This window comes from Vombatus ursinus, unplaced genomic scaffold, assembly GCF_900497805.2.
Source record: "Vombatus ursinus unplaced genomic scaffold, bare-nosed wombat genome assembly UNPS02000749.1, whole genome shotgun sequence".
NCBI classification, from domain to species: domain Eukaryota; kingdom Metazoa; phylum Chordata; class Mammalia; order Diprotodontia; family Vombatidae; genus Vombatus; species Vombatus ursinus.
The window spans coordinates 22,217,130-22,242,453 of record NW_020940527.1 but is presented as its reverse complement, the minus strand read 5'-3'; the positions used below and the strand labels follow the sequence as shown (position 1 = coordinate 22,242,453).

At 36.3% G+C, this 25,324-nt stretch overlaps 1 protein-coding gene across 4 annotated transcripts in view; it reads left to right on the top strand.

Moving 5' to 3' along the window:
• ERCC6 (ERCC excision repair 6, chromatin remodeling factor) overlaps positions 1 to 25,324 on the top strand; it is a 103,256-nt gene that overhangs the window by 69,120 nt on the left and 8,812 nt on the right. For all 4 annotated transcript variants that reach the window (XM_027861142.1, XM_027861133.1, XM_027861138.1 and 1 more), the window contains 8 exons: positions 5,649 to 5,819; positions 6,793 to 6,969; positions 9,362 to 9,478; positions 11,435 to 11,530; positions 16,453 to 16,671; positions 17,144 to 17,254; positions 17,406 to 17,525; positions 18,073 to 18,167. In XM_027861142.1, the coding sequence (XP_027716943.1) occupies positions 5,649 to 5,819; positions 6,793 to 6,969; positions 9,362 to 9,478; positions 11,435 to 11,530; positions 16,453 to 16,671; positions 17,144 to 17,254; positions 17,406 to 17,525; positions 18,073 to 18,167 (1,106 nt within the window). The remainder of the gene's footprint in view (positions 1 to 5,648; positions 5,820 to 6,792; positions 6,970 to 9,361; positions 9,479 to 11,434; positions 11,531 to 16,452; positions 16,672 to 17,143; positions 17,255 to 17,405; positions 17,526 to 18,072; positions 18,168 to 25,324) is intronic.

The window sequence follows — 25,324 nt, the reverse complement described above, 5'->3', positions numbered from 1 at the left end:
GTCATAAAGCAGATTATATTTATTTTCTTAACCTAAATAATTGCTGTTTTGTTAGCATGAGGGCTGAAGAAAAGAGACCATGTAGTGAGCAAGTATTAGAGAAACAAGAAATATCTAAATTCACCCCCCATACACTTCCCAAAATTATCCAAGTTGTTTTGCTATTGTATTTCTATTTTGTATTATCTTCATTAATGTTTCCTTCTACTAACAGAACAATTGAATTGATTTTGTATGTAACTGAAGTCATGTTGAAAAACAGATACCCTTTTTACCTCAATAAAACAAACTTAAGATAACTTTCTGAAACTCTTTACTTGAGTCTCCTTAATGTATAAAAACCAGATATTCTGCATTTAGTGGGGAAATGAGATTATTTTTCCCTTTCAAATTAAATCTTATTTAAATCTTTTTCTAATATAGAAAGACTTAATATACTAGTTGATCAATAAATATTTATTGAGTACCTGCTATGCCTAAAACTCGATGTATTGGATAGAAGGAAGTGTGATGTGAAGTTCTTCCCTCAAGGAGCCTACCATCTTAGTAAAATTTATATACACATTAAAAGATTGCTGACAATACGGTGTATTATTTAATAATCCATTATAACCTCCTATTTTTTCCGGCTTAGGTTATCTTTATAATTTTGTAGATAATTTTAAAGCTTTTGTCCACTATGGAAGCATTTCATTATACCATATAGAGATGTAGGAACAAAGGATGTCATAGTTTTAGTTTAAAGATGACTCTTGGTTTTAATGGTTAATTATGAGATAGTGAAAATATTGATGAAGACAGCAATTTTTATTAAGAGAAATAGTCAAAATAAGATTTTTTTAGTTTTTTGTAAGGAGTAAAATGTTGAACGTTCATGTGTAACAAATGTCATTGAAATGTATATCTATAACTATTTGATCTTAAATAAAAACAGTGGAATACAGTCAACTATTACTGAGTGTCTTAAACTATTACCATGCATTTGTTACCATTGTGGGCAGGTGGAGATACTAGAACATAAAGACATAGTTTTTAAAGCCTTATAAAGAAAGCAGGCTAAAATTGAGCAAATCCACATCCAGAAGAGTCTCATTCCCTGAAATAACCTAAGCATTAAAACAAAGCAAAACAATCGTGTTCCATGCCAACAGATGATAATATACTGGAGTGTTGCTTGTCCTGTATTACCTTAGATGAGAGTAAATTTATGCCTGATAGGGTAAACAGGAAATGGTGTGTTTATATTTTTGTGAATTGTATTGTTAAAATTGTGTTACTGGAGACTTTTTTCTTCATTGTCAGCACAAATCCTTGTTTATTAAAGATTTAGCTTGAAGGAAATTTTAATTAATTACAGGTTCAGTAAATCCTGACTGGGAAGCTGCTGTGCTGTGTTTACAGTGAATGGCCTTCATGTGCCGATGTTTCACTCCTGTTCTCTCTGCTACCTGACAATGTGATTTATGGCTGTTGTTTTCTACCAGTCCACTGTTTGCCCTCTAGGAGGGATTGGTCTCCTGAGCCTCCATAATAACAGCAGCGCTTTCACAAGACATCTTTTAATGACAACGGTACTGCATTCAGTAAGTCAGGATAATTGCAGACGTACCCTATTAATTGCAAAAAGTAGGAGAGGTTACATATTTTACAAGCTTTTAATTTGAAATCGCCCGAGATGATTTGTCTTAAGTGTTTGGATGGAGATGTCTATGGCAATATACTATTATTGAGACTCTAGTTCCATACTGTTGGAGAATACTGGTATTGAATCAGGTGAAGCTTGATGTGTTTCCACTCCAAAATGTGGTTAAAGCCCTTAGAGATTTTGTTTTAACTGAGAGCAATGTTTGTGTTGCTTTTTAGGAGGGGCAAGAGAGGGAGGAGAAAAAAATATAATTTTAGTTTTACATGTTTGTTGGATTTCCTTGTGATTATAATGGGAAAATATATATTTCTCAAAAGCCAACACTGAGGAATTTATTTTAGTCATTTAGAGATGGATAAGAAAATGGTTATGAACCTTTTGAGAGGTAACATCATTTCCTGGTATAACATGTGTATACCTGAATTCCAATTTAATCTCTGCCATTATTTGAGGCTTGAAAACAGTTTAAAAGATATTCATCTTTTTGTGGCTCTGTATATACATACATTTTTATTTTGGCAATTTGGAAATGTTATGGAAGTCCTCTGTTTTCCGTATTTTTCACCAACCGCACTGTCCAAACCTGCCATAATGACTTATAAAAACCATTGTTCCTCTCTGAATACCTTGGTAGAGATGGGAACCGAAAGAACGGGTTGAGAAGTTAGAATTGGTGAGCAATCTGGAGCATTCCTTTGCCTTCTAGAAACTAAAGTACTTGATGGATGCCCTAAAAGTGTGGGAATTTAAAAAAAAAAAAAAAAGGAAGGTGTGAAGTTAAATTACATATTTTGTCCACTGACTATCATTCAGGTCAAATTACTCTCCCCTGATTTTATTTTATGATCTTAATTCAGTCTTAGAACTTAATAGCATCACTTTACTCATCTGTAAACTGAAAGTAACAATTGTTATTGTGAGGAATCACTAATATAGCTAGATAATCTAAAAAATAAGTCTGAAAAACTGGTGGCTGGTAAAGGAATGGAGAGAGAGAGATTTGAAGGAGCGAGATCAATTAGAAGCCTATGGTGATAGTCTGAGAAGTAATGAAAGCCTGAACTAGGGTAGAGGCTGTGGGCGTGGAGAGAAGAGGAAATTTAAAGGAGAGGTTATGAAGATAGAAAGGGCAAGATTTAATTCTGTCTCCACAATATCTCTTGCATCCATTCTCTTTCTCTCCACGCACATACCTGCCATTCCACTGTCACTGATTTTTATGCCTCGGTGATTTTCCAAAAGCACAGGTCTTGCACACTGTATCGCTTCCTTACTCAGTAAACTCCAGGGGCATCATGTTATCTCTAGGATCTAATATCAAGTCCTGTTTGGCATTTAAAGCTTATCATAGAAACATGAAAAGATTTAACATGGACTGATGAAGAGCAAAGTAAGTAGAACTAGAAAAACAAATATACATAACTACAGCAATTTAATTGGAACAAACAGCCATAAAATAATTGAAAATAAATGATAGACCATAGTAATCTAGTGTTTGATAAGCCCAAAGATCCAGGCTTTTGGGGCAAGAATTCATTATTGAACAAAAACTGCTGAGAAAACTGGAAAGCAATCTGGCAGAAACTAGGCATATCTCAACCATACCAATATCTCACGCTGTATACCATGATATGGTCAAAATGAGTACATGATTTAGACATAAAGGATGATATCTTAAGCATATTAGGAGAGTATGGAATAAATTATCTGTCAGATTTGTGGATGAGGGAAAATTTTATGACTAAACGAGATACAGAGGATCATGGAAAGTAAAATGGATAATTTTGATTACATGAAATTAAAAAGTTTTTTGCACAAACAAAACCGTTGTAGCCAAAATTAGAGAGAAACAGGGAAAAAAACTTTTACTGCATGTTCCTCTGATAAAGGCCTTGCTTCTCAAATAAATAGGGAACTGGGCCAGATTTATAGAAAAAAGAGTCTTAATCTAATTAACAAGTGGTCAGAGGATTATGAACAGGCAGTTTTCACAAGAAGAAATCAAAGCTATTAATAGTTATATGAAAAAATGCTCCAAGTCACTAATTAGAAAAGTGCAAATTAAAACAATTCTTAGGTACCATCTAATACCTATTAGAAAGGCTAGCATGACAGAAAAGGAAAATGACATTCTGGATGAGATGTGGGAAAATAGGGACACTAGTGCTCCATTGGTGGAGTTGTGAACTGGTCCGACTGTTCTGGAGAACAATTTGGAGCTAAACCCAAAGAGCTATCAAACTATACAAACCCTTTGACCCAATAATACCACTACTAGGTCTATATCCCAAAGAGATCAAAGGAAAAGGAGAGAAAGGACCTACCTGTAGGTTCAAAAATATTTACAGCAGCTCTTTTTGTGGTGGCAAAGAATTGAAAATTGAGGTTGTATTTATCAGTTGGGAAATGTTGTGGTATATGATTGTGATGGAATACTACTGTGTTGTAAAAAATTATGAGGGTGATTTCAGAAAAACCTGAGGAGACCTATATGAACTGATGCAAAGTGAAGTGAGCAGAACCAGGTGATCATTGTAATCAGTAAAAGCAATATTGTGATTATGATGAACTGTGAAAGATTTAGCTACTTTGATTGATGTAAGTATCTTTTGTGTTAATATACATCATTCTCTCCCACAGACAAATGAACTTGATTTTGAACTGTAAGTATGTATTTGGTAGGAGGATCATACCCAAAAGATCACTTGTCTGACTGGAATGTAGGGATCAGAACTCTAAATGTATCCTACACTTGTTTGAGGAATTATAATTAAAATGTAAATGTTATTGTGGGAGCTCTGATAATGCTCTAGTAACTTGTACCTTCCACTTTTTCCCTCCACAGTCAGGCAGGAGGGTGGCAGTGGCGCTGGAGGAGAATCATGAAATAGAGAAAAAAGACAGGGCAGGTCTTAGTGCGTGTCTGAGCCCAGCTGATCATTCCTTTCCTTTCCCTTCTCCTACTTTTAGGTTATAATGGTGGTGATTTCCCCAATTTTAGTACACTAGGAAGATACACTATTTTCTGATGTCTAATACTAAAACTTAATTCTGACTCCACTAATTCAAAATTTATGAATTAGAAGTTGACACTAGTCTGGTTCACATTATCATATGTATTGTAAAGTAATAAAACTGTGATAAATTAAACTTAGTACATCTTATTTAGTCCAAATTACTGCTCTACTCTGTATAGTATTGACTTGAGTAGCCCTGCCAGGTTAGATATTATTATTATTGTTATTGTTATTGTTATTTATTTATTTATTCATTTTAGGCAATTGGGGTTAAATGACTTGCCCAGGGTCACACAGTTAGTAAGTGTCAAGTGTTTGGTCTGAGGCCGGATTTGAACTCAGGTACTCCTGACTTCAGGGCCGGTGCTGTATCCACTGCGCCACCTAGCTGCCCCCCAGGTTAGATATTATACAGAAACATTAAAATACCATAGTTCACCTTGTAAAAGCTGTAGGAAAAGAAAGATCCTGATTACTTTGAGGCAAGAATTGCATCTTTTTCTTTTTATCCAAATATCTTGCACATAAACACTTAATAAATGTTTCTTGAATTGAGGTGACTTGATATAGTTTACCTCTTTTGACTATTCAGGGCTCTTTGAATTCTTTCTGGAAACTTGCTGTTATCTTTTATTTGTTACTACCTTTCTCCTGACATTGTGTCCTTAAGTCCAGTGAAGTTAAAGAACATTTTGAAGGGATGAGAACTGCTTTGTCACATGTGATAAGTTTTCTAGTCTTATCTTGAGGTTTTTATGGTTGTATTAATCTCATTTTAATTGTTGGTCTATGGGGCAATGTTGGTTCTATATAATAAAGTAAGTGCTGAGTAAATTGTCAATTCTAGTAAACACATAATTAGTGCACTATATACACATTCATGAAGTGTTTTGGGATCCTTTAAGATGAAAGATCTTTGTAGGATCATTCTTATTTAATATGGCTCCTGCTGATAAATTTACGGGAACTTTTTATTGCTATTTTAGGTGAAACTCATCCGAGAAATTGTAAGATGTCATGGAATTTTGATTACTTCATATTCCTACATTCGATTGATGCAAGATAATATTAACAATCATGACTGGCATTATGTGATCTTGGATGAGGGACACAAAATCCGAAACCCAAATGCTGCAGTTACACTTGCTTGCAAACAGGTATAGCCCTTTAAAATGATATAAAGGGTATTTCATATTTGTTGTTCATTGTTTCAGTTGTGTCCAATTCTTTGTAATCCCATTTGGGATTTTGTTGGTAAAGAAACTTGGTAAAAAAAAGACTGGTTTGCAATTTCCTTCTCCAGCTAATTTTACAGATGATGAAACTGAGGCAAAGAAGGTGAAGTGACTTGCCCAGGGTCACACAGCTAATAAGTGTCTGAAGCTAGATTTGAATTCAGTTTTCCTGACTCCAGGCCCAGGGATGCATTATAGTTCATTCAAACAACTCATTGACTTTGGCTGATGTTCTGCCAGACAGCAGAATCCTTCCTATGCTTTCATATTATACTTAAAATACTTTATATAAATTATACATGTGGATTAGGGACTTTCTCCACTGGTGTAGATAACAGTGTGCCCAAACCTCATCCTTTGTGATTCCTAGCTATAAATCCATGGAGTATATCCCTAAGCTCTGGAGTCTTTTCAATGGTTTTAATATTTTGTGCAGCCAATGAAACTCTCAGACTATCACTTATTCTTCACATTTGCTACAGTTACTTTGATATCTATGTCTATATATCTGTGTGTGTGTGTGTGTATATATATTTTTTTTCTTTTGTAAGTCATCATTGGTGATAAGTTGAACCTACTTAGAACTCACTAAAGATTTTTCTGTTGTAGAATGGACAAATCTCACTTTCAATTTCATTTAGCTCAGATTATAGCCAAATTTAGCTAAAAGTGAGAGGCTTATTTTTTTTATTTTCTGACTTTTGTATTATTTGGAAATCTTTAATTATAGTAGCAGAATTTTCATATTGATAAAGACCCAAGTTAATATTCAGTGGCACAGATTTAGTATGTGGGAATATTCTTTGGGAAATGATATGGATGTGTATTAAAATATAACTTTAGGAAAATGAAATTACATTTTCTTTAATGCAACTGTTTTTGTCTTTTTTTACAGTTCCGTACTCCTCATCGGATTATCTTGTCTGGATCTCCTATGCAAAATAACCTCAAAGAACTATGGTCTCTCTTTGACTTTGTCTTCCCGGGAAAATTGGGAACGTTGCCAGTGTTCATGGAACAGTTTTCTGTTCCGATTACCATGGGAGGGTATTCAAATGCTTCTTCTGTACAGGTAAGTTATTCAGGTAACAGATATTTATAGAGTTTATAGCAACTAATTTAAAGAAGATAGTTCCTCTTGTTGGTAAGAAGTATATATTCCAATTTGCTTTATTTTGGTACGCATTTTACAATCTAAGATTTTAATATTTAAAATTAGGTTTTGCCACTTTAAGTAATCAGAGGAGGGGTAAGCTAATTATTTAAGCCTTTGAATTGGCATTAGATAAAATAGTGAAAATGTTTTAGCGTAATAGGTTTTTAAATTCAAAATGAGTTAAATATTAAGAAAAAGAAAAACTAAAATAATAAGTATTTGGAAACAGTTGAGGGATGGGGTGAAGTGCGGTGGAGAGGGGAGGCAGTGGATTTGTAACTTTGGCAATATAGGGAAGTCTCAGTCCCCCATACTGCTATTATTGGGATCCACAGCTCAGCTGTAAATTAAGAGTCTTAGAGAGTTGCCTGAGCAACTGAACACAGAATCAGTATGTGTCAGAGGCAGTACTTGACCCCAGGCCTTTTTGACTCTAAGGCTGTCCCTGTCCATTAGCACTAATCCGCTACTCAGTGCTGCCTGTCAGTATGAGGAACACAACAGATAGGGACTCAAGCTATATTTCATTGGTATTGGGGAACTCCTGAAGAGGAGATTCCCTCTACAAATGCAGATTGGTGCCTTCTCTGCTAAGGGCACTGAGAACTTAAATGAGTGTGCCCAGGGTCACATGGCCAGGATACATCAGAGATGGGACTTGGACTTGGGACTTTCTCACTCTGTTACTTATCTTTACTATTCCTCTCTTGGAGAACATCTGCTTCTCCTTAATAGGAACTAAATTATCTTTAATGCTTTTCATCAAATATTGGAGGGGAACAGAAGCAGGGGTAAGATCACATGCCCCCTCCCCCCCAAAAAAAAGTGGAATAAAGATTTTTGTGTAGCTAGCTAGCAAAAGTATTTGAATATTTAAAAAAAATAATTCAGGTATTTTCAGGCCTACTTTTTAAAGTAAGTAGTTTATCTTTAAGAACTTGTTTTATGACCTCCTTATGCATCATCAAAAACTATTTAAAGATACAGAATTGTAGAATTTTAGATCCAGAAAGGCCCCTAGACATTCAGGCCCTCATTTAACAAATGAAGGAACTCAAGAGTGGAAAAGGCTTAATGATTTGTCCAAGGTCATGTAGAGTGGACTAGAGCTGAGTTCATCTGTTTTTCAGTCTAGTGCTCTTAACACTACATCACACAGCAAATACAAATGAAATTATATCAATTTATGATTTGTACTCTATGTCTCTGGAGAAACAAAGAGAAGAATTTACAGAAGTCTTAGTGTGACAGTGTCATATTACTAATTCCAGTAACTAAGACATATTGAGCCTTGATTTTAGCTTAAAATCCTCATCAATGAATAAATGATGTGTTGAATGAAGAGACATAAAAATACAGATTCCCCGTTAATTTGGAAAGTTTGGCATTAGCTATTTTCCCCCCAGTTAAAAAAAAATAGAACAGATAGCAAAGGACTCCTATGAACTGTTCTTGGGATTGCTTGTAAGTATTTTCTTTTGTGTAACTTTTCCATGTTTACTTTGAAGTTTGTTATTATCTTGAATTGTAAAGCCATGTTTCAGGCACTTGAACTCTAGTTGAGGTTCTTCCTGTTCTACTGACTGGTAATTTACTAAACTAGAAGGCCAATTTAGATTTTTCAAAAATATATCAATAATTTATTGAATTCCTTGCTTTTAAGTGAATTAAGAGTGGGTGTTCTTTTTTCTGTGTTATGTGTTTTTTAAGCCATTATCTATATTTAATACCCATCTCATGTAGCTGTGATCCATTACAGAACCATATGCTCCCTTTAAGGCCAGAATAGCCTTTTGTTTCTCTGATCACAGGGATTTTCTTGAACTTACTTTCATAGTCTCAGGTGGGCAGTCATCTTTGCTTATTGTCCGGTAGCTTCAGCCTGCTACTAGTATTAGCTTTTGATCTTCAATCTTGTAGATTAACAGTTCTATTTTAGCTTTTGGTCAATTGTAAAATAATGTGCAAAGATTCATTTAAAAGGAGTTTTTCCCCTGTAGGACTTTCTTTATAACCATATAAAACTTTGATTTTAGAGTCTTTTGGCAAAGTGCAAAAATATAATAGAGCACAAATTATGCCATTATTTCCATGTGTTTTTGGTTAATTAAACAAATTCCTTCACACACATTAATTTGCACACTACCCTAAATTTGAGAAAGCTTTTTAGAGACCATTATGCCATTTTATGATTATATAACTTTTCTAGTATTATTGACTTAATGAATCGTTTCTGTTGAAAACAGTTTTTGGAGTGTAGTGACGATACTTACTATAATGATTTTTTCCCTTTTTTTCTTTATTAAAGGTTAAAACTGCTTATAAATGTGCATGTGTTTTACGAGATGCCATAAACCCATACCTACTGCGTAGAATGAAGTCAGATGTAAAAATGAGCGTTTCATTGCCAGATAAAAATGAGCAGGTTTGTAAAACTGAAATGTTGTAGCATTTTAATTTTTTTTTAAACAAAACATTCCTAAGTCAAATGTACATGTTTCATTCAACTCTAATATGAATGCACATTGCTAAATAGTTTAACCTGTGACCACTTTAGCTCATTCACATATCTCAGTTATATGTTAATGGAATTGTATCTTATTGGAATTATATGGAATATATGGAATTATATGGAATTATATCTTATATCACTGTTTTCCCGGATGAATCTTTATCTGTACAAAATTGAAAGTGAACTCTGCTTTTTTGTTAGGAGAGTATTTAAAATTGTGTACTCTTGAAAGCAATTGCTTGGGGAAATTAGCAGTTGATTCTAATTCAATAAACAAAGTAAGCAAAACCAGGGGGTGAAATGACTTCAAGAAAAAATAAAAGTAAGAGGGTGAAGGTAGGGGCACCTGGGGGAAGGTTGACGTGGGGAAGTAAGGTCATGTTCCTCAGTGGCTTGTGGCTTTTTCAGAATACACTCAGAAGCCAAGTAGAGGAAATGGTAAAGGAGAGGGATCAGATTCTTCTACCTAGAGAAGAGGGTTAGAGCTTAAAAATCCCTGACTGAGCAAGAAAGCTGGGGTTGTTGTAGAGATGCTTCTCTGAGAACAACTAATCCAGATGAAAAGCCAAAGAGGATCCAAAATATCTAGGAAAGATATTTTAAGATCAAATAAACTTGGAGAAGAGAACACCTTTCTTTAGAGTCATGGACAGGGTTATAAAGCGTGAAAGAATGACATGAAGAATTTTTCAAAGAAAAATAGCTATATGCATCAGAGACTTTCTTTTTTGAAATTTTAGTTTACAGAAAGGAGTATTATACTAGTTTTGGATATTTTAAAATTAGTTACATAAACTTCTACTGTTAACAGCTCATTGCCTCTAGGCTTGTCTCAACTTCTTCTTTTTCTCTATAGCCAGAAGAGTAGTCTGGCAGCCACAACCAGCTAGTAGCTCTTGTTGGCCTGTCCTATACCTCTGCCCCAAAGGGCTTCTGTTAACTTTTTCCCTCCTACAAAAATCCTATGAAAGAGGGAGCTTTAGGTCCAACAAACAAGATTTTAGAAAACCAGATTCGCTGTTCTAAAACTTCCTTCTTCAGGCTACTTTGCAAGACAAAAAGAGTGGAGCAGTGAAGATAGAGTCACAGCTGGGTTCTAGGAACTATGGCTCTTTTCTCATAGAGACTGAATCCTGTAGTAGTATTTGTATAGTTACAAATGTACTTAAACATGCTTATGAAACTAGCAAGAACAAAATACTATGAAGAGCAGAAAAAAGGGTAGAGAATATCAAGAAAAACTGCAAATAAAATAATAGATGAGAAGAAAGAGTTGAGGAGGAAACAAAATGGGAGATATAGTGAGATGGGATAAGGGCACTTAGATATTCAGGAGAAAAAGGAGAGAGGAAAATAGAAGGAGAAATTAAAGTTAAAAGGAAAAGAGAAAAAAGAAATGAACATGTGCCCTCAAAGATCTTAGAATCTAGCTGAGCAAGTAATATACAGATCTTATGGAATAAGGGACTTGCAATTTTAAGAGACATCCCAATAGAGTGTGAAAGTTGTCAACCATGAGCTGTGTTTGTCAGTTATTTAAGCAACATACAGCAGTTGCATTATTTGTGTTTTTTTTTCATGGTCTCAGTGTACAGTTATGGCAGCCTGATTTTTTAAAAAAATATCTATTTCTGTTGTCTGATTGAATATAATTTTATAAAATTAATGAAATTAAATTTTAAATTTGAAGACATTTCTAAGCAGCTAAAAACTTGCTTACATTTTGGTAATTGCTAGTAATATTTCTTTTAAAGTTGTCTTTTTAAAAATGTAAACATTTTTGCTTACCTCTATACAATCTTAGATTTTTAATTTGCGTTTTCCTTTGATAATTTGAAAGTTCTCATTTGTGTTTATGGATTTTTTTAGGTCTTATTTTGCCGTTTGACAGATGAGCAACGTAAAGTGTATCAAAACTTCATAGATTCCAAAGAAGTCTACAGAATTCTTAATGGAGAAATGCAGGTTAGAGGAAGAAGTCACAGCCCAGAAGTGGTGAATGGCCCAAGAGAAAAAAGCACTGATCTCTAGTATCTGATGGGATCCCAAATTGTGTCCCATGTGTCAAAAGAATTTATTCCTGTTTGCTCTAGTCTTGCTATTATTAAGTCATTCTTCTCTCAACAGCAGCACAAAATTCAGGACTCAGAGATGAATAGATATTCTCTTCTCAGGAGAGTCCTGTTATAAAAATGATATGAGGTAGAATGGAATTTGGTTTGCTATTATAACACCTTTCATACTTCACATGATCCCAAAACACTTTAAATAGTAATGAGTTTGTAATAATAGCTTGACTGATATAATCATTATAAACTCAGCCAAAGCTAACACAGTGGGACTTGAGTATCAATTTTTATAGAAGGGAAATACCAGTGATTACAGCAGGGATTTTAGCTTATTCTGTTTTCTGAATAAATGCAATGCCCGTTTTAACTTGAAACACCGCCTGAAGTAAGTAAAGCAACAGTGAAAACTTTGTATCTTTCCTGTACTCATGCCACAGTGATTGTGGGTACTTTCACCAGGGTGACTCCATGACGCCTTGGCTTAGTGGAAGAACGTCATAATCTGAGCCACTGTTGCCTTCCAGTGATAAGTATTGCAGCAGTTTTGGTAAAGCAGACACTTTTTATTAACCAGTGGCAAGGAAAACAGAGCTGTGAACCTCTAGTATTAGTACCTGTAAGGAATACTATTAAAAAAATAAAAACAGTGGTAGTTAAGCTCTTGATGATTTTCGGTACTGTTATTTATCTTCTCTACATGAGTGTGTGGCCATTCGATATGTACATGTGGGTGTAAGTTCTGGCCCTTGCTCAATCTCCTGTTATACTTTAAAGCTTTAGATAAATTAGTTTCTTTGGGCTTTAGCTTCCCAAAAACAAATTTTAATACTTATTTAACATGAGTAGCTTTGTAGAGCTAGAAGAAACTTTGAAATTATTTAATCTATGTTTTTCCCTTAGCTGTCTCAGATAGCTTAGATCCTTGAGAGAAAGACATTTTAAAAGACCTCTTGATATTACACTCTGGTGGTTAGTAGCCCTGAAGACAAAAAGCTTGTCTTTGTGGGGCACTTTTTTGTTGTCAGTCTTCTTGTTTGGTTCTCAGTAGAAACAGAATCATTGTCTAATAACTCTTAAGAGTCAGTCAGCTAGCATTGATTAATGTGTGCCAACTACTATTGTATCTTATTTCTGAAGATGCAAAGAAAGGCAAAAAAATGTCCCTGCTGTCAAGGAGCTCCCAGTCTTATGGAGGAGACAACATACGAACAATGATGTACAAATGAGATAGAGACAGGGTAAGTTAGAGATAACCTTAGAGAGAAGGCGCTGAGATAAATGAAGACTGGGAAAGGCTTTTTGTTGCAGCTGGGACTCTAGCTGAGACTTGAAGGAAGCTAGGAGACAGAGGAGGAGATCATCAGAAGGTGGAGTGGGAGGCAGAAAGGAGAATGGAGATGACAGCCTCCTGCCCTCAATACCCCAAGTCTGCATTTCTTAAGTTTTAATTCTTTCATCTTTTCTTATAGTCCCTGTCATAGTTTCTATTTAGTATGTCCTTGGATAGAATAGAGAGATGTCTAAGTAATTTGCATATTTGTTCATTTCTTTTCTGAAATGTTTTCCGTATTTTCCATGCCTTCCAAACTGTATGATCTCATATTGAATCCTAGTATTCTGAAGAAATACTAATTGGTATATTGGGAAAATTCTTTAGGAATTCCTGATTTATTAATGCTTCAGCCATTTATTAAGCTCCATTAATCAGAGGAGTATAATCATTTGAATTCAGACTTGGCTTAAGGTGTTCTACTATATAGTATTTGGCGTTGTGATGAAGAACCTGGTATCTTTTTATTTTGGTTATCTTAATTTAGAGAGTATTTGGTCTCAATTGGCATATATATGAGAAGTCTTTTAAATTTAGAAATATCTGCAATGTAAATTGAGACTTTATAGGCTATTCCTTCACAGTTTCAGTTACACATAGTGCTAGACTTTTTGAGACAGAGTGGAGATGGTTCATGTTTAATCTACTGACTAGCAGTTCTCTATGTTCTTATGCTGGCCCTGTAGATGGAAATAATGAATTTTGAAGCTCAAGTATAATAACTACAAGTTTTAGGTCCTTTCTGTGCTCATTAGTGTCTCATTTTGAGACTTTAGTCATTCTTTGTATCATTCTCAAGTTAGTGAATTTTACATGTGATTATTTTTGCATTGCAATAAAAGCCAAAATGTTTAGGGCAAATGGAACATAAAAGTCCAATTCCTATATTAAGTTAACAGAGTTTTTGGTTAATTATAGTGATAGATATCCAGGGTTAGAGGTATCTGACATCTGATAGTTTTGGTTTATCTTTTCAGCTGGCATTATAATCAGTGCATATTCAAAGGGTGGATTGATTGTACCAATTTTGCAGCATCTTAGATTCTTTTGCCACCTGTTTTTTTTCTAATGGGGAAGAGAAAATTGATTATCAGACACTGCAAGTTATTTTTAAACATTAAGTCCTACAATTATTTCTACCTATTCTTGGGATCATAGATTAAGATTTGGAAGGGACTTGAAAGATCGCAAATGCAAACCCCTTCATTTTAGAGAGGAAATAGTTTTGGAGAGGAAAAACTGACTTGACCCAAAATTTCCTAAGTAAGTGGCAGAAGTAAGATGGAATTAGACCCTCTGATTTCAAAACCAGCCTCTCTCCACTCTTGCCATGTTGCCTCTTTAGTCTTAAAGAAGCACTGGATGTGGGGCAGCTGAGTGGTGCAGTGGATAGAGCACCAGCCCTGGAGTCAGGAGGACCTAAGTTCAAATGCAGTCTCAGACCCAGATACTTGACACTTACTAGCTCTGTGACCCTGGGCAGGTCACTTCACCCCAATTGCCTCGCCCAAAAAAAAAAAAAAAAGCAGCACTGGATGGTAGTAGCAAAACTTGACACTCCTTTCAATCTGACTTACTTCTGACAGTCAGTAGAGTAGTAACCACAATGGATCTTGAGGACTTCTTGTCTTGGGGTAAAGAAAGTTCCACATAGTGATTATTTTCTTTCTCTTCTCAATACATCTTTAGGTGATGTTGTCTGCTATGTTCAATAAAGGTTATGAAATAAGGGTCACATCACTTAATGCATTTCTTTAATTATAAAGAATATCCTAGGGGGGGAAATTGCATTTTGGTCATAGTTCCCCACATAGGTTAAGTACCATCAATTAATCCTTTATTTCACATTCAGAAATGTTAGTAAGATTTTCAATGCTTCCCTTTCCTTCCATCTCTCCATTTTAATCTTGATGTAAATAACTCTTATCTGTTGAAATCCTACACAGTTCCTCAGTTAAGGCTTTCTTGATTCCCCTAGAAATTAATCTCTTCCTTCTTAAATTGCTGCAATTATTTCACATAGACCTTGCCCCTGCATTCTTATTTTCCTGTCCCTTGTATCATAGTTTTTCATTGCACGTCTTTCCCTCATTCTCCCTTTTCCCCATTAAATTGTAAGATACTAGAGGATGGGGTCTGGGTGTCATATAACTTTGTATCCCCAATTACAAAAGGGATTATTAGTAGTGCATTATAGACATGGTGGATGGTGTAAGCAAATTCATGGAAGTGAAAAAGGACAGAATATGAACAGGATAGAATGGAGTCCATTTTGGTTAGAACATAGAGGAAGTTAAGGGGAGGAGTGTGATATAAGACTGGAGCCAGATAATGTAGGGTCTTGAATGCCAGGATCAACAAATTTAGGATTAACAGATGTTACAGGCAGAGCTTGCTTTCTTCTGTAGTATATTTAGTGAACAAACTTTCACATTGCAAATGATTTTTTCCCCACAAAGTGTTATAAATATAACTAATAGCACATTATAAAATCAACGATACAATTTTTAAAAACGCCTTTTGCTCTTAAGCTATAAAATTATTCTCTTGTACCTATGAAATGGATAAGAGTCTTGATTTAGAAAGGAATCTCAGAAGTTATCCAGCCCGCCCATCTTCATTCCTGTCTTATATAAGAGAAAACTCAGACCCACAAAGAGAGGGAGAGAGCAATTTGCTTAGGCTCATACAGGTTGTGAGTGGGAAATATGTTGTTTTTATAATGAGCCTTCACGTACTATAAGTTGTATGTATATATGTATGTGTGTGTGTTTGTGAATAGCACATAAAGGATACAGCTTTGCTATGCCATAAATTCGACCTAAAATTAATGTTAGCTGTACACTAAACATACAGTTTAGCATCTTAGTGTCAGAAAGGGCCTAGAGATCATCTAGTCCAACTCCCTTACTTTATAGACTTTCCCAAGGTCACACAGTGAGCCAGTGACAAAGTTGGACCTGAACCTAGGTCTCCTGATTCTTAGACCATTGTTTCTTTCTGCTGTACCACATTGCTTTGCCTATGATTTTTTTTTAGTGGGGGAATGATTTCCATGGCCCAAGTCTCTTAAATATATCCAAGGAATTCTAAACTTAATCCTTTACCCCCCTTGATTAATTTCCCTTATAAGTAAAAGTAGTCACAACCATTCCATTGTCTTACTACTGCCCTTTTAGAAAACAGGATGTAGTTTCCCTCATTTGCCACTAGATAGCATGCTCAAGCATCTGTAAACTGAAACAAATCAATAAAGGCACCTCAGAAATGAAGTGGGGCTCTAAATTAAGCAACAGCAAATGAAATTTGACAAAATTGGTAGCAAAAGGTAGGAATTGTCTATGTAGGAAAGGAACATGAGTTGAGAAGAATGACTTTTGATGCTGAGAAATAATATTCCTGTATATTAACATCTGCCTGCTCTTGCTTCTTGTATAAATACCAGCGTGAGGAAATATATTATTTTGAGAATTTTATTTGTTTTGTAGGTTTTTTCAGGACTTGTAGCATTACGAAAAATATGCAACCACCCTGATCTCTTCTCTGGAGGTCCCAAGATTATAAAAGGTATTCCAGAAGATGAATTAGAGGAATCTGACCAGTTTGGCTACTGGAAACGCTCTGGAAAAATGATAGTGGTTGAATCTTTGCTAAAAATATGGCACAAGCAGGGTCATCGAGTGTTATTGTTTTCTCAATCAAGACAGGTGAGTATTCAAGCTCCATACCATAAGCTCATGATTTCTGAAGATTAAGTTCTGTGAATACAACTTTAGAAGGGAGGGTATAATCCAAACAAAATAAATGCAGTTTTCTTCATTAAAACTGACTAGAATAAATAGTGAAAGAATGCTATTGTTTCATATACCTGAGGCATAAAAACTACCTCCCTTCTTTGTAAAGGTAGAGGATTTATGGATGTGGAACACTTTTTTTATTCTCTGTCATAAGGGCTGTATTACTGAGTAATGGAGAAGGGAAGAGCATATTTGGAAGTGAAGGTGATATAAGAAATAAAAACATCCATAAAACATTTTTTGAAAGAAATAGTGCAATAAGTCTCTCTCAACAGAGCAAAGGTTGTATTTGTCTACCTTTGAGCTTCTGAATGGAAGAGATGAGATGTTCATAGAGAAATACAAGCATTTATTATGTATTATTTCATTAAAACCCCTACAGATGCTGCATTTACTTGAAGTATTTCTTAGAGCACGAGAATATTCCTACCTCAAGATGGATGGTACTACTACAATAGCTTCAAGACAGCCACTTATAACAAGATACAATGAGGTGAGATCTTATTAGTTATTAAAATAAAACACAGCTACTATAATACACATTGCCAAAATTCCACATGATATTGACAAGTATGCAAAAAATTATTAATCATCTGTAACTAACTTTCTGTTTAAATATTAAATGGTTTCTGTGTTGTTTACAGGACACTTCCATATTTGTATTTCTTCTTACCACTCGTGTGGGTGGTATAGGAGTCAACTTGACAGGAGCAAACAGAGTTATTATTTATGACCCTGACTGGAACCCCAGTACGGACACACAGGTTTGTTAGGTTCCGATTAAAAGTTAAAAATCAGGAGCTTATTTTTTTAAAGTTAATTTTATAAGCAGTATGGCATGAACTAAGTGCCTGTGCAGATTTCTATATGTGTTTTTGTAATTATGTTTAAATATGTGCATGTCTTGGTGTAGAGTACTAGTAATTATGTTTGAGCTTTGAGGACAGCAATATTTCATGAAATTTGGGGGCTGTGTACAATTATCTTAGCATTTGGGAAAATATTTTCTACCTGAATGATATAGTCAGATAAATTCATCATTAATGTAATATTTTGGTATATTTACTGTATTTTAAATAGTGGAAAATGCTTGATAAAATTTTGAATTGCTGAACTGCACGTTTCAGCTTATAATGTAGCAGTTTATAAAGCAGTTTTAGCTTTATAACTTGTCTGTCTTTATTTGTGGTAATTAGGCCTGTTTATTTCTCTCAAATGTTGTTGTTTTAAATTTAGAATGGGAGGAAGGACACTACTTCTTGTCTTTGAATTATGTCTTAGTTAAGATGAAATGTTATCTTTCTGTAATAGGCTCGAGAGCGTGCTTGGAGAATAGGCCAGAAGAAACAAGTGACTGTTTATAGGCTCCTTACTGCAGGTACCATTGAAGAAAAGATTTATCACAGGTCAGCAGAATCAACAATCATTTTCTTAATAATGTTATCTAACTTGATTGGTTATATTTGGAATCAAATCAAAAGTATATCTACCAGTATTTTGAACCAGAATTTTTTTTAATTAATTAATTTTTTGTCACATTAATTTTTGAATACATGCGTCCCCTCACAAGCCTGCCCTTTTAACAAAGATTTCAAAAGAGAAGGGAAAAAAAAAGAGCAGTAAAACTAGCCAGTATATTAATTGTGACTGTGTATATGTGGTATTCTATTCTCATAGTTCTCTACCTCTACAATAAAGGGAAGGAGATTTTTTTTTTTTCAGCTCTTCTCCAAGCCAGGCTTTGTCAGTATAATTACACATTGTTCCATTGATTTTATTCTTTCCATTGCTCTAGTAATTGTATGCATTTTTTCTTGGTTTTGTTTGCTGTTTGAACAGTATGTCTCTTGATTTTTTCCTCAAATCTTTACATTCATTTCTTATGACCCAAAAATATGTCGTTGAATTAATGTAGTCCAATTTGTTTAGTTATTCCCTAATTTATGGGAACTTATTTTGTTTCCAGTTCTTTGCTACCACAATTAGCAGTACAGTGAATATTTTGGTATATATAGGACTCCTCTGTCTTTGACCTCCTTGAGGTATATGCCTTTTAGTTACCTTCTAGGGTAACAAACATGGGTAATTTAGCTACTTTTTAGTATTTCAGTTTGCTTTTCAAATTGTTTTCCAGTGACTGCGCCAATTCACAGCTTAGCCAGAATTTAAAAGGGGATGGGGAACAGGTTGTGTCATCTTAATGTCTTTCTACTTTTTTGAAACAGTTATTAGGTCTTTAAGGTTTTAGGAAGTTTTACATGTTTATATTTAAAGGGTTAAAATCGAAGAACAACAAACAGAAGGAAAATGGAAAAGATCTGCAAACGTTTTTATAACACACTTTTTCACTGTCAAGGACAGTAGAGCCACCACACTTGTATTCTGTCATCACAGAATCAGGAATAGCACTGAAGAAAACAAAAGATGAGAAAAGCAGCTGAATTAGAACAAGTTGACCATAGAGGAAATTTGTGGTTTGAGGTGTCACAGTTGTGAGGATAGTGAAGGATTAGTTCACAAAGTATCTTACAGAGGGGGAGTTATCAAGTCCCTGAAAAAAAAAACAAAAAAACTAAAACCCTCACATCTTAACAAAACAAAATGAGCAAGAGAATGTCAGTAACTACCAGTCTATAAACCTACCTTTCCCTCTACGTGAAGTTTTTATGAGAGTTATTTACATGTAAATTGAGAGCATCCTCAGTGGCAGGTATGCTAGAGAACAGGCAAGTTTTTGCAAGTATTACTCCATAATACACTATATCTTTTCAATTGCTATATTGACTGAAGAATGTAGAAAATACCCACTTGCTATATTTACTTTTTGTTGATTATAAAAAATAATTTATTCGATATAGCAAAATGCCACTTTAAAGGTTCTCATCCTCCAAAAAGTCTTTCATCCATACATCAAAATTATTTGTGATATTTTGGAAAATATGACAACAGAAATAATTTTGTTTGTCCCTCTGATAAATAGGGGCATAAATAGGTAGATGTAGGTACACTAAATAGTGAGACAATGTTTTCCATCAACATGGAGGAGATGAGGTTCGAAGTTCAAGTTTAAGAGGAATTTTATAAGGATAGTAAATTCCTGATAGTCCTGATTACATATCACCTTGTACTGTTTGCATCAAACTCTGGAACATAGTAGATATACCTTGGAAGTGTATAACCACTTAAAAGACTTGAGGCTAACCATCCAAATAATAAAAATCAAGTGAAGACAATTGTCCATATTATGACAAGCAGTTGGATAGAGAACATGTTGACATCGTCCATGATATGTAGTTACGCTTTGACTAGACAGTAAAAATAGATAGTAAGTTGGGACAGAATTAAACTAAGAGGAAGATATTGGGCTCGGTTGCCATTGGGAAATTGTAAAGCTTTTTTAATGACTCCATATTTCTCCCTGAAACAAACTCCCATCCATGGAAAGGCACAGTCTGTGCAGAATTAAAAATAAATATCAAGACAGCAGAAGGATGGATATGAGCAGGCTGCCATCTATAACAAGCCTGAAACTTGGAAGAAGACCTGGAGTAAAGGTTGTTTGTTAGGGAAATTTTGATTGGGAAAAAAAAAAAAAGGTGAGATGGTCACATAAGATTGAGGGATAAATGATTGGACATCCTGAGAGGTTAAGGAAAATGAAAGGAAAATCTCTTAGCATAGTGAGTGGCCACTGTATGGTGGATTTATGGGAGTATATGGATAAATAATAAGTATTTATTAAATACCTCCTATGTGCCAAGCACTTGGCTAAGTACAAGGGATACAAAAACCCCCCCAGAAAATAGGACTTTTTCTCAAGGAGCTCATAGCCTAATGGGAGATACAACATGAAAATAGCTATGATCAAACCAACTGTATACAGAATAAATTGGAAATAATCACAGAGGGAATTCACTAGCATTTAGTAGAATCAAGAAAGAAAGGCTTCTTACGGAAAGTGGGAGTTTAGCTGGGACTTGAAGGAAGCAGGAGGCTGGGAGGTGGAGAAGAAGAAGGAGAGAACTCCGAGCATGGGAGACAGCTCGTTAAAATGCCTGGAGTTGGGAAGTGGTGTGTCTTGTGCAGGGCATAGCAAGGAGACCTGGGTCACAGGATCACAGAGTGCATGGGGGGAGGGAGAAGAGTAAAGAGATGGGAGGTAGGTCTGTTCTGAAGGCTTCAAAAGCCAAACAGATTTTATATTGACCCTGGAGCTGATAGGAAACTGCTGGAGTTTATTGAATGGAGGTGGGTGAGTGACATGGTCAGGCCTGTGCTTAAGGAAGGTCAGTTTGATAGCTAAGTGTAAAATAGACTGGAGTGATGAGAAACGTCAGGCAGGGAGACTAGTCAGAAGGTTGTTGCAGTAGTCCAGACATGAGACATTGATATGATGATAGCCTATAATAGAGTGATGGCCACAAGGTCAGAGGAGAGAAGGGAGTGTGTAAGATTGGTATTATGAAGGTATTGTGAGCAGAGCTTGGCAAGAGATGGAGTGTGAGGAGAGAATGAGGTGACTGGGAGAATGGTGGTGCTTATGACAGTAATTAAGAAGGGGAAAGATAATGACTTTATTTTTGGACTTGTTGAATTTAAGCTGTCTACAGAAACCCAGTTTGAGATGAACAGTAGGCAGTAGGAAATGCACGACTGAAGATTAGGAGAGAGGTTAGGGCTGGATGAATAGATCTAGGAATTATCAGCATGAAAATATTTAAATCCATATGAGATGATGAAATCACAGCAAAATGGTAAAGAGGGAGAATAAAAAGGGCTTGGGACAGAGCTTTCAGGGATACGCATGGTTAATAGGTGCAACTTGGATAAAGATCCAGCAAAGGAGACTGAGAAAGAACAATCAGGTAAGAGCAGAGCCAGGAGAGAGCAGTGTTATGAAAACCTAGAGAAGAGGGTCATCAGCATTGTCGAAGGCTGCAGATAGTCAGTAAACATTTATTTAACCTTCACTATGTGCCAAGCACTGTGCTAAGTGCTGGGTATACAGAAGAGGCAAAGAACAGTCATTGCCCTCAAGAAGTTTACAGTCTAATGGGGAAGATAACATGCAAACGATGTATGCAAAGCAAGCTATGTACTGGATAAATAGGAAATAATTAACAGAGGGAAGGCAGTGGAATTCAAAAGGGCTGGGGAAGGTTCTTGCAGAAGATGAGATTTTAGTTGGAACTTAAAGGAAGCCAAGGAGGTCAGTAGTCAGAACAGAGGAGGTAGAGCATTCCAGGCATGGGGCATAGCCAGTGAAAATACCAGGAGCCAGGAGACGGAGCATCTTGTTCGGAGAACAGCCTAGAGGCCAGTGTCAATTGATTGAAGAAACACATTGGAGAGTAAGGTGTATGGAGACTGAAAAGGTAGAAGGAGGCTAGGTTATGAAGGGCTTTGAATGCCAAATAGAGCACTTTGTATTTGTTTTTGGAGGCAGTAGGGAACCACAGGAGTTTATTGAGGAAGAGAGAGAAATGATTGGATCTGTGCTTCAAGAAAGTAATTTTGTTGTTATTGTCCTTTGTTTTTGAAGACCAGTGACATCACACTGTTGGAATCAGGCTCTGGCGTATTGAGCTGTGGCTGATCCGACCAGTATGAGTTCTGAGACCCTGCCATAGATCGGGCCCAAGTGGAAGTGCCTCCAGATTTATGCAGCTCATGTTTCCTTTGTGCTTTTATGATTCTACTTTACTCATGAAGTACAGTGCCTTCTTTGTTGCAGGCACGCCATGCGGGATGGTTTTGTTTCCCATGTCTCACAGTCAATACAAAAGTTCTTCAGAGATACCTTGACAGTGTCCTTATACCACTCGTTCTGACCACCATGTGAGCAATTAGTATGTGTGAGTCCTCCATAAAGTAGTCTTTTGGGTAAGAGTGTGTTGGCATTTGAACTATGTAACTAACCCATTGGAGCTGTGCTCTCTGCAATGGAGTTTGAATGCATGGCAGGTTCAGCTCTAGAGAGGACCTTTATGAAGAAGAAAAATCACTTTAGTGGCTGAATGGAGGATGGATTGTAGTGGGGAGAGACTTGAGGGAGGCGGGCCCTCAGCAGGCTATTACAATGTAGTCCAGACATGAGGTGATAAGGGCCTGCACTAGAGAGCAGTGTCAGAGGAGAGAAGGAGGCATATTCAAGAGATGTTGCAAAGGTGAAATTGACAGGCCTTGGAAACGGATTGGATAGAAGACACGCAGGGTGAGAATTGAGAAAAGTCCGTTAGATTTGGTAGTTGGTAACTTTGGCAGATCATTAGTCATTTTGGAGAGAGCAGTGTCAGCTAAATGATGAGCTTGGAAGCCAGACTGCAGAGTTAAGATGAGAGTTAGAGGAAAGGAAGTATAGGCAGCAGTTACAGATGATCTTTTCAGGGAGTTTAGCCACAAAAGGGTGGAAAGATATAGGACAGTAGTGAGGGTGGACAGATCAGGTGAGGATGTTGGGGGATGGGTGAGACATAACAAGCATGCTTATAAGAAGTAGAGAAGCAACCAGGAGACAGGGAGAGATTGAAGCTTAGTGAGAGAGTAGGAGTGATAGAGGGGGAAATCTGCTGGAGAAGATGGAATGAAATGGGATCATTTGTGCATGTCGGCAGGGTTACCTTGACAAGGAGAAGAGTGACCCCTTCACATGAGATGGATTAAGGAGGAGAGAGTGATGGAAGGCATCTGAGTGATATGTGATGAGGAAGAGGGGATAAAAGGAGGTTCTCAGCAAATGGTCTCCACGTTTTCCATGAACTATGAAGCAAGGTTTGCAGCTGAGAAAGTGTGAGGAGGTGGTGCCGTGAGAGGCATGAGGAGGGATGGAAAGGTTTGAACCACATGCTGTGATGAATGGTGTATTGAATTGATCAGAGAGTGTAAAGGGATTGCTTTGCTTCAGGGAGGACCCAGTTAAGATTCTGTAACATAAACTTGTAGTGAACTCTCTCGGCACTGTTTTGTGATTATTTTCTCCACTATTGTTCAGCAGCATGTGAATAGGAGTGAAGGCAGCATTTGGTTAGAGTAATCCAAGACTGAGGCTTGGCGGGTCATAGGTGACAGGATAAGGGGGCAAGGGATGACAGTGTAGAATCGAAGTGGTTTACCAAGGGGTCGGGATGGGGAAGGGAATGATGCAATGCAGGAATGATGGTCTGGAGGGTTTGGAGGCCATGGTGAGGACAAAGAACAGGAGTAGGAGTTACAAGGCAAAGGTAGAATGACAACATATTTTGTTCAAATAAGGGAGTTTCAGAGTCCAGGAATATGACTATTTCTTGTGTAGCTATGGGGTGGAAGCTTAGATTGTGAGGAATGAGTAAGTGAGTGTTTGAAGTAGAATCAAAATGTATATTGAAGTCCCTTTAGTATGAGGGCAAGTGTTGGGGAGGAAAGAGTGTGAGCCAGGCATTGAACTCATTGAGGAAATGAGAGAATACTGGAGGTCAAGAGACAACAGTTACAGAATCTTAAATGGATGGTGTGGATTGAGTGAACCTCCAAGGAAGAGAGATCCTGAATGTTGGACATAGAGGTAGAGCCTGAAAGTACCAATGGAAGCAAGTGTTAAAACTCTTCCACCTCTACTGTGAGTCAGGAAGTGCAACCACTACTGGAAAGGGTAGTCAGAGAAGCTGTATCAGCAGTAGAGGTGAGTTTTCTATTTATAAGTGGTTTGAGGAAAAAACAAGTTTGTTAGTATGGAGTTGACATCTCCAAGAATGCAGTGGAAGGGATAGGTAACTTTAAAATGGGCTGTTATGGAGCTTGAATGGATGGGTGTGGGAATAAGTTGGTAGTAGGGGATAGAGAAGAAAGTTGGCATGATGGGGTTCTGAAACACTGGGATGGGGAGTATATGATAGGGTGGGAGTTTGTTAATCACTGAGGCATGAGTTCAGGTAGAGATTAGCAATGTGTAGCTGAAAAAGAAGGGATAGGAGAGGCATTCATGCTGGTGTAGGCTTGGGCTGGCAGGTGCAGGATACAAGGTACAGTGGCTTTCTCTCCTTCCCTGGGCAGGCCAGGCAAGCAATTGGTAGAGAAGGGTGGAATGATGAGAGGTGCTAGAGATATGAATACAAAAAATGAAATGATATGTACTCTCAATGGAGCTCATATTCAAATGGGCAAGATAACAAATACATATGTAATTATATATGGGATAATTATGAAGAAAATAAATGCAATCAAATACAAAATAGTTTGGTTGGATGTATACATACATGCATATGTGTGTGTATGTGTGTGTGTGTGTATATGTATATATACATATATACATATATACACACACACATATATATGTATATATACATATATATACACACACATCTATCTATCTATCTATCTATCTATATATAAGATAATTAATAACCCATGGAAATAGTGTAGAAAAAGTAAAGAGACCCTGGGACAGACCCTTGAGGAGCAATACTCACAGATAAGGGTTGAGATTCGGATGATGAGCCAGTAAAAGAGAAGGGTTAATCAGTATGTCTGGGCATAAATAGCTTACCTTCTCTCTCACTGGAGGGAATCCCCTCATCGTGGAGATTGT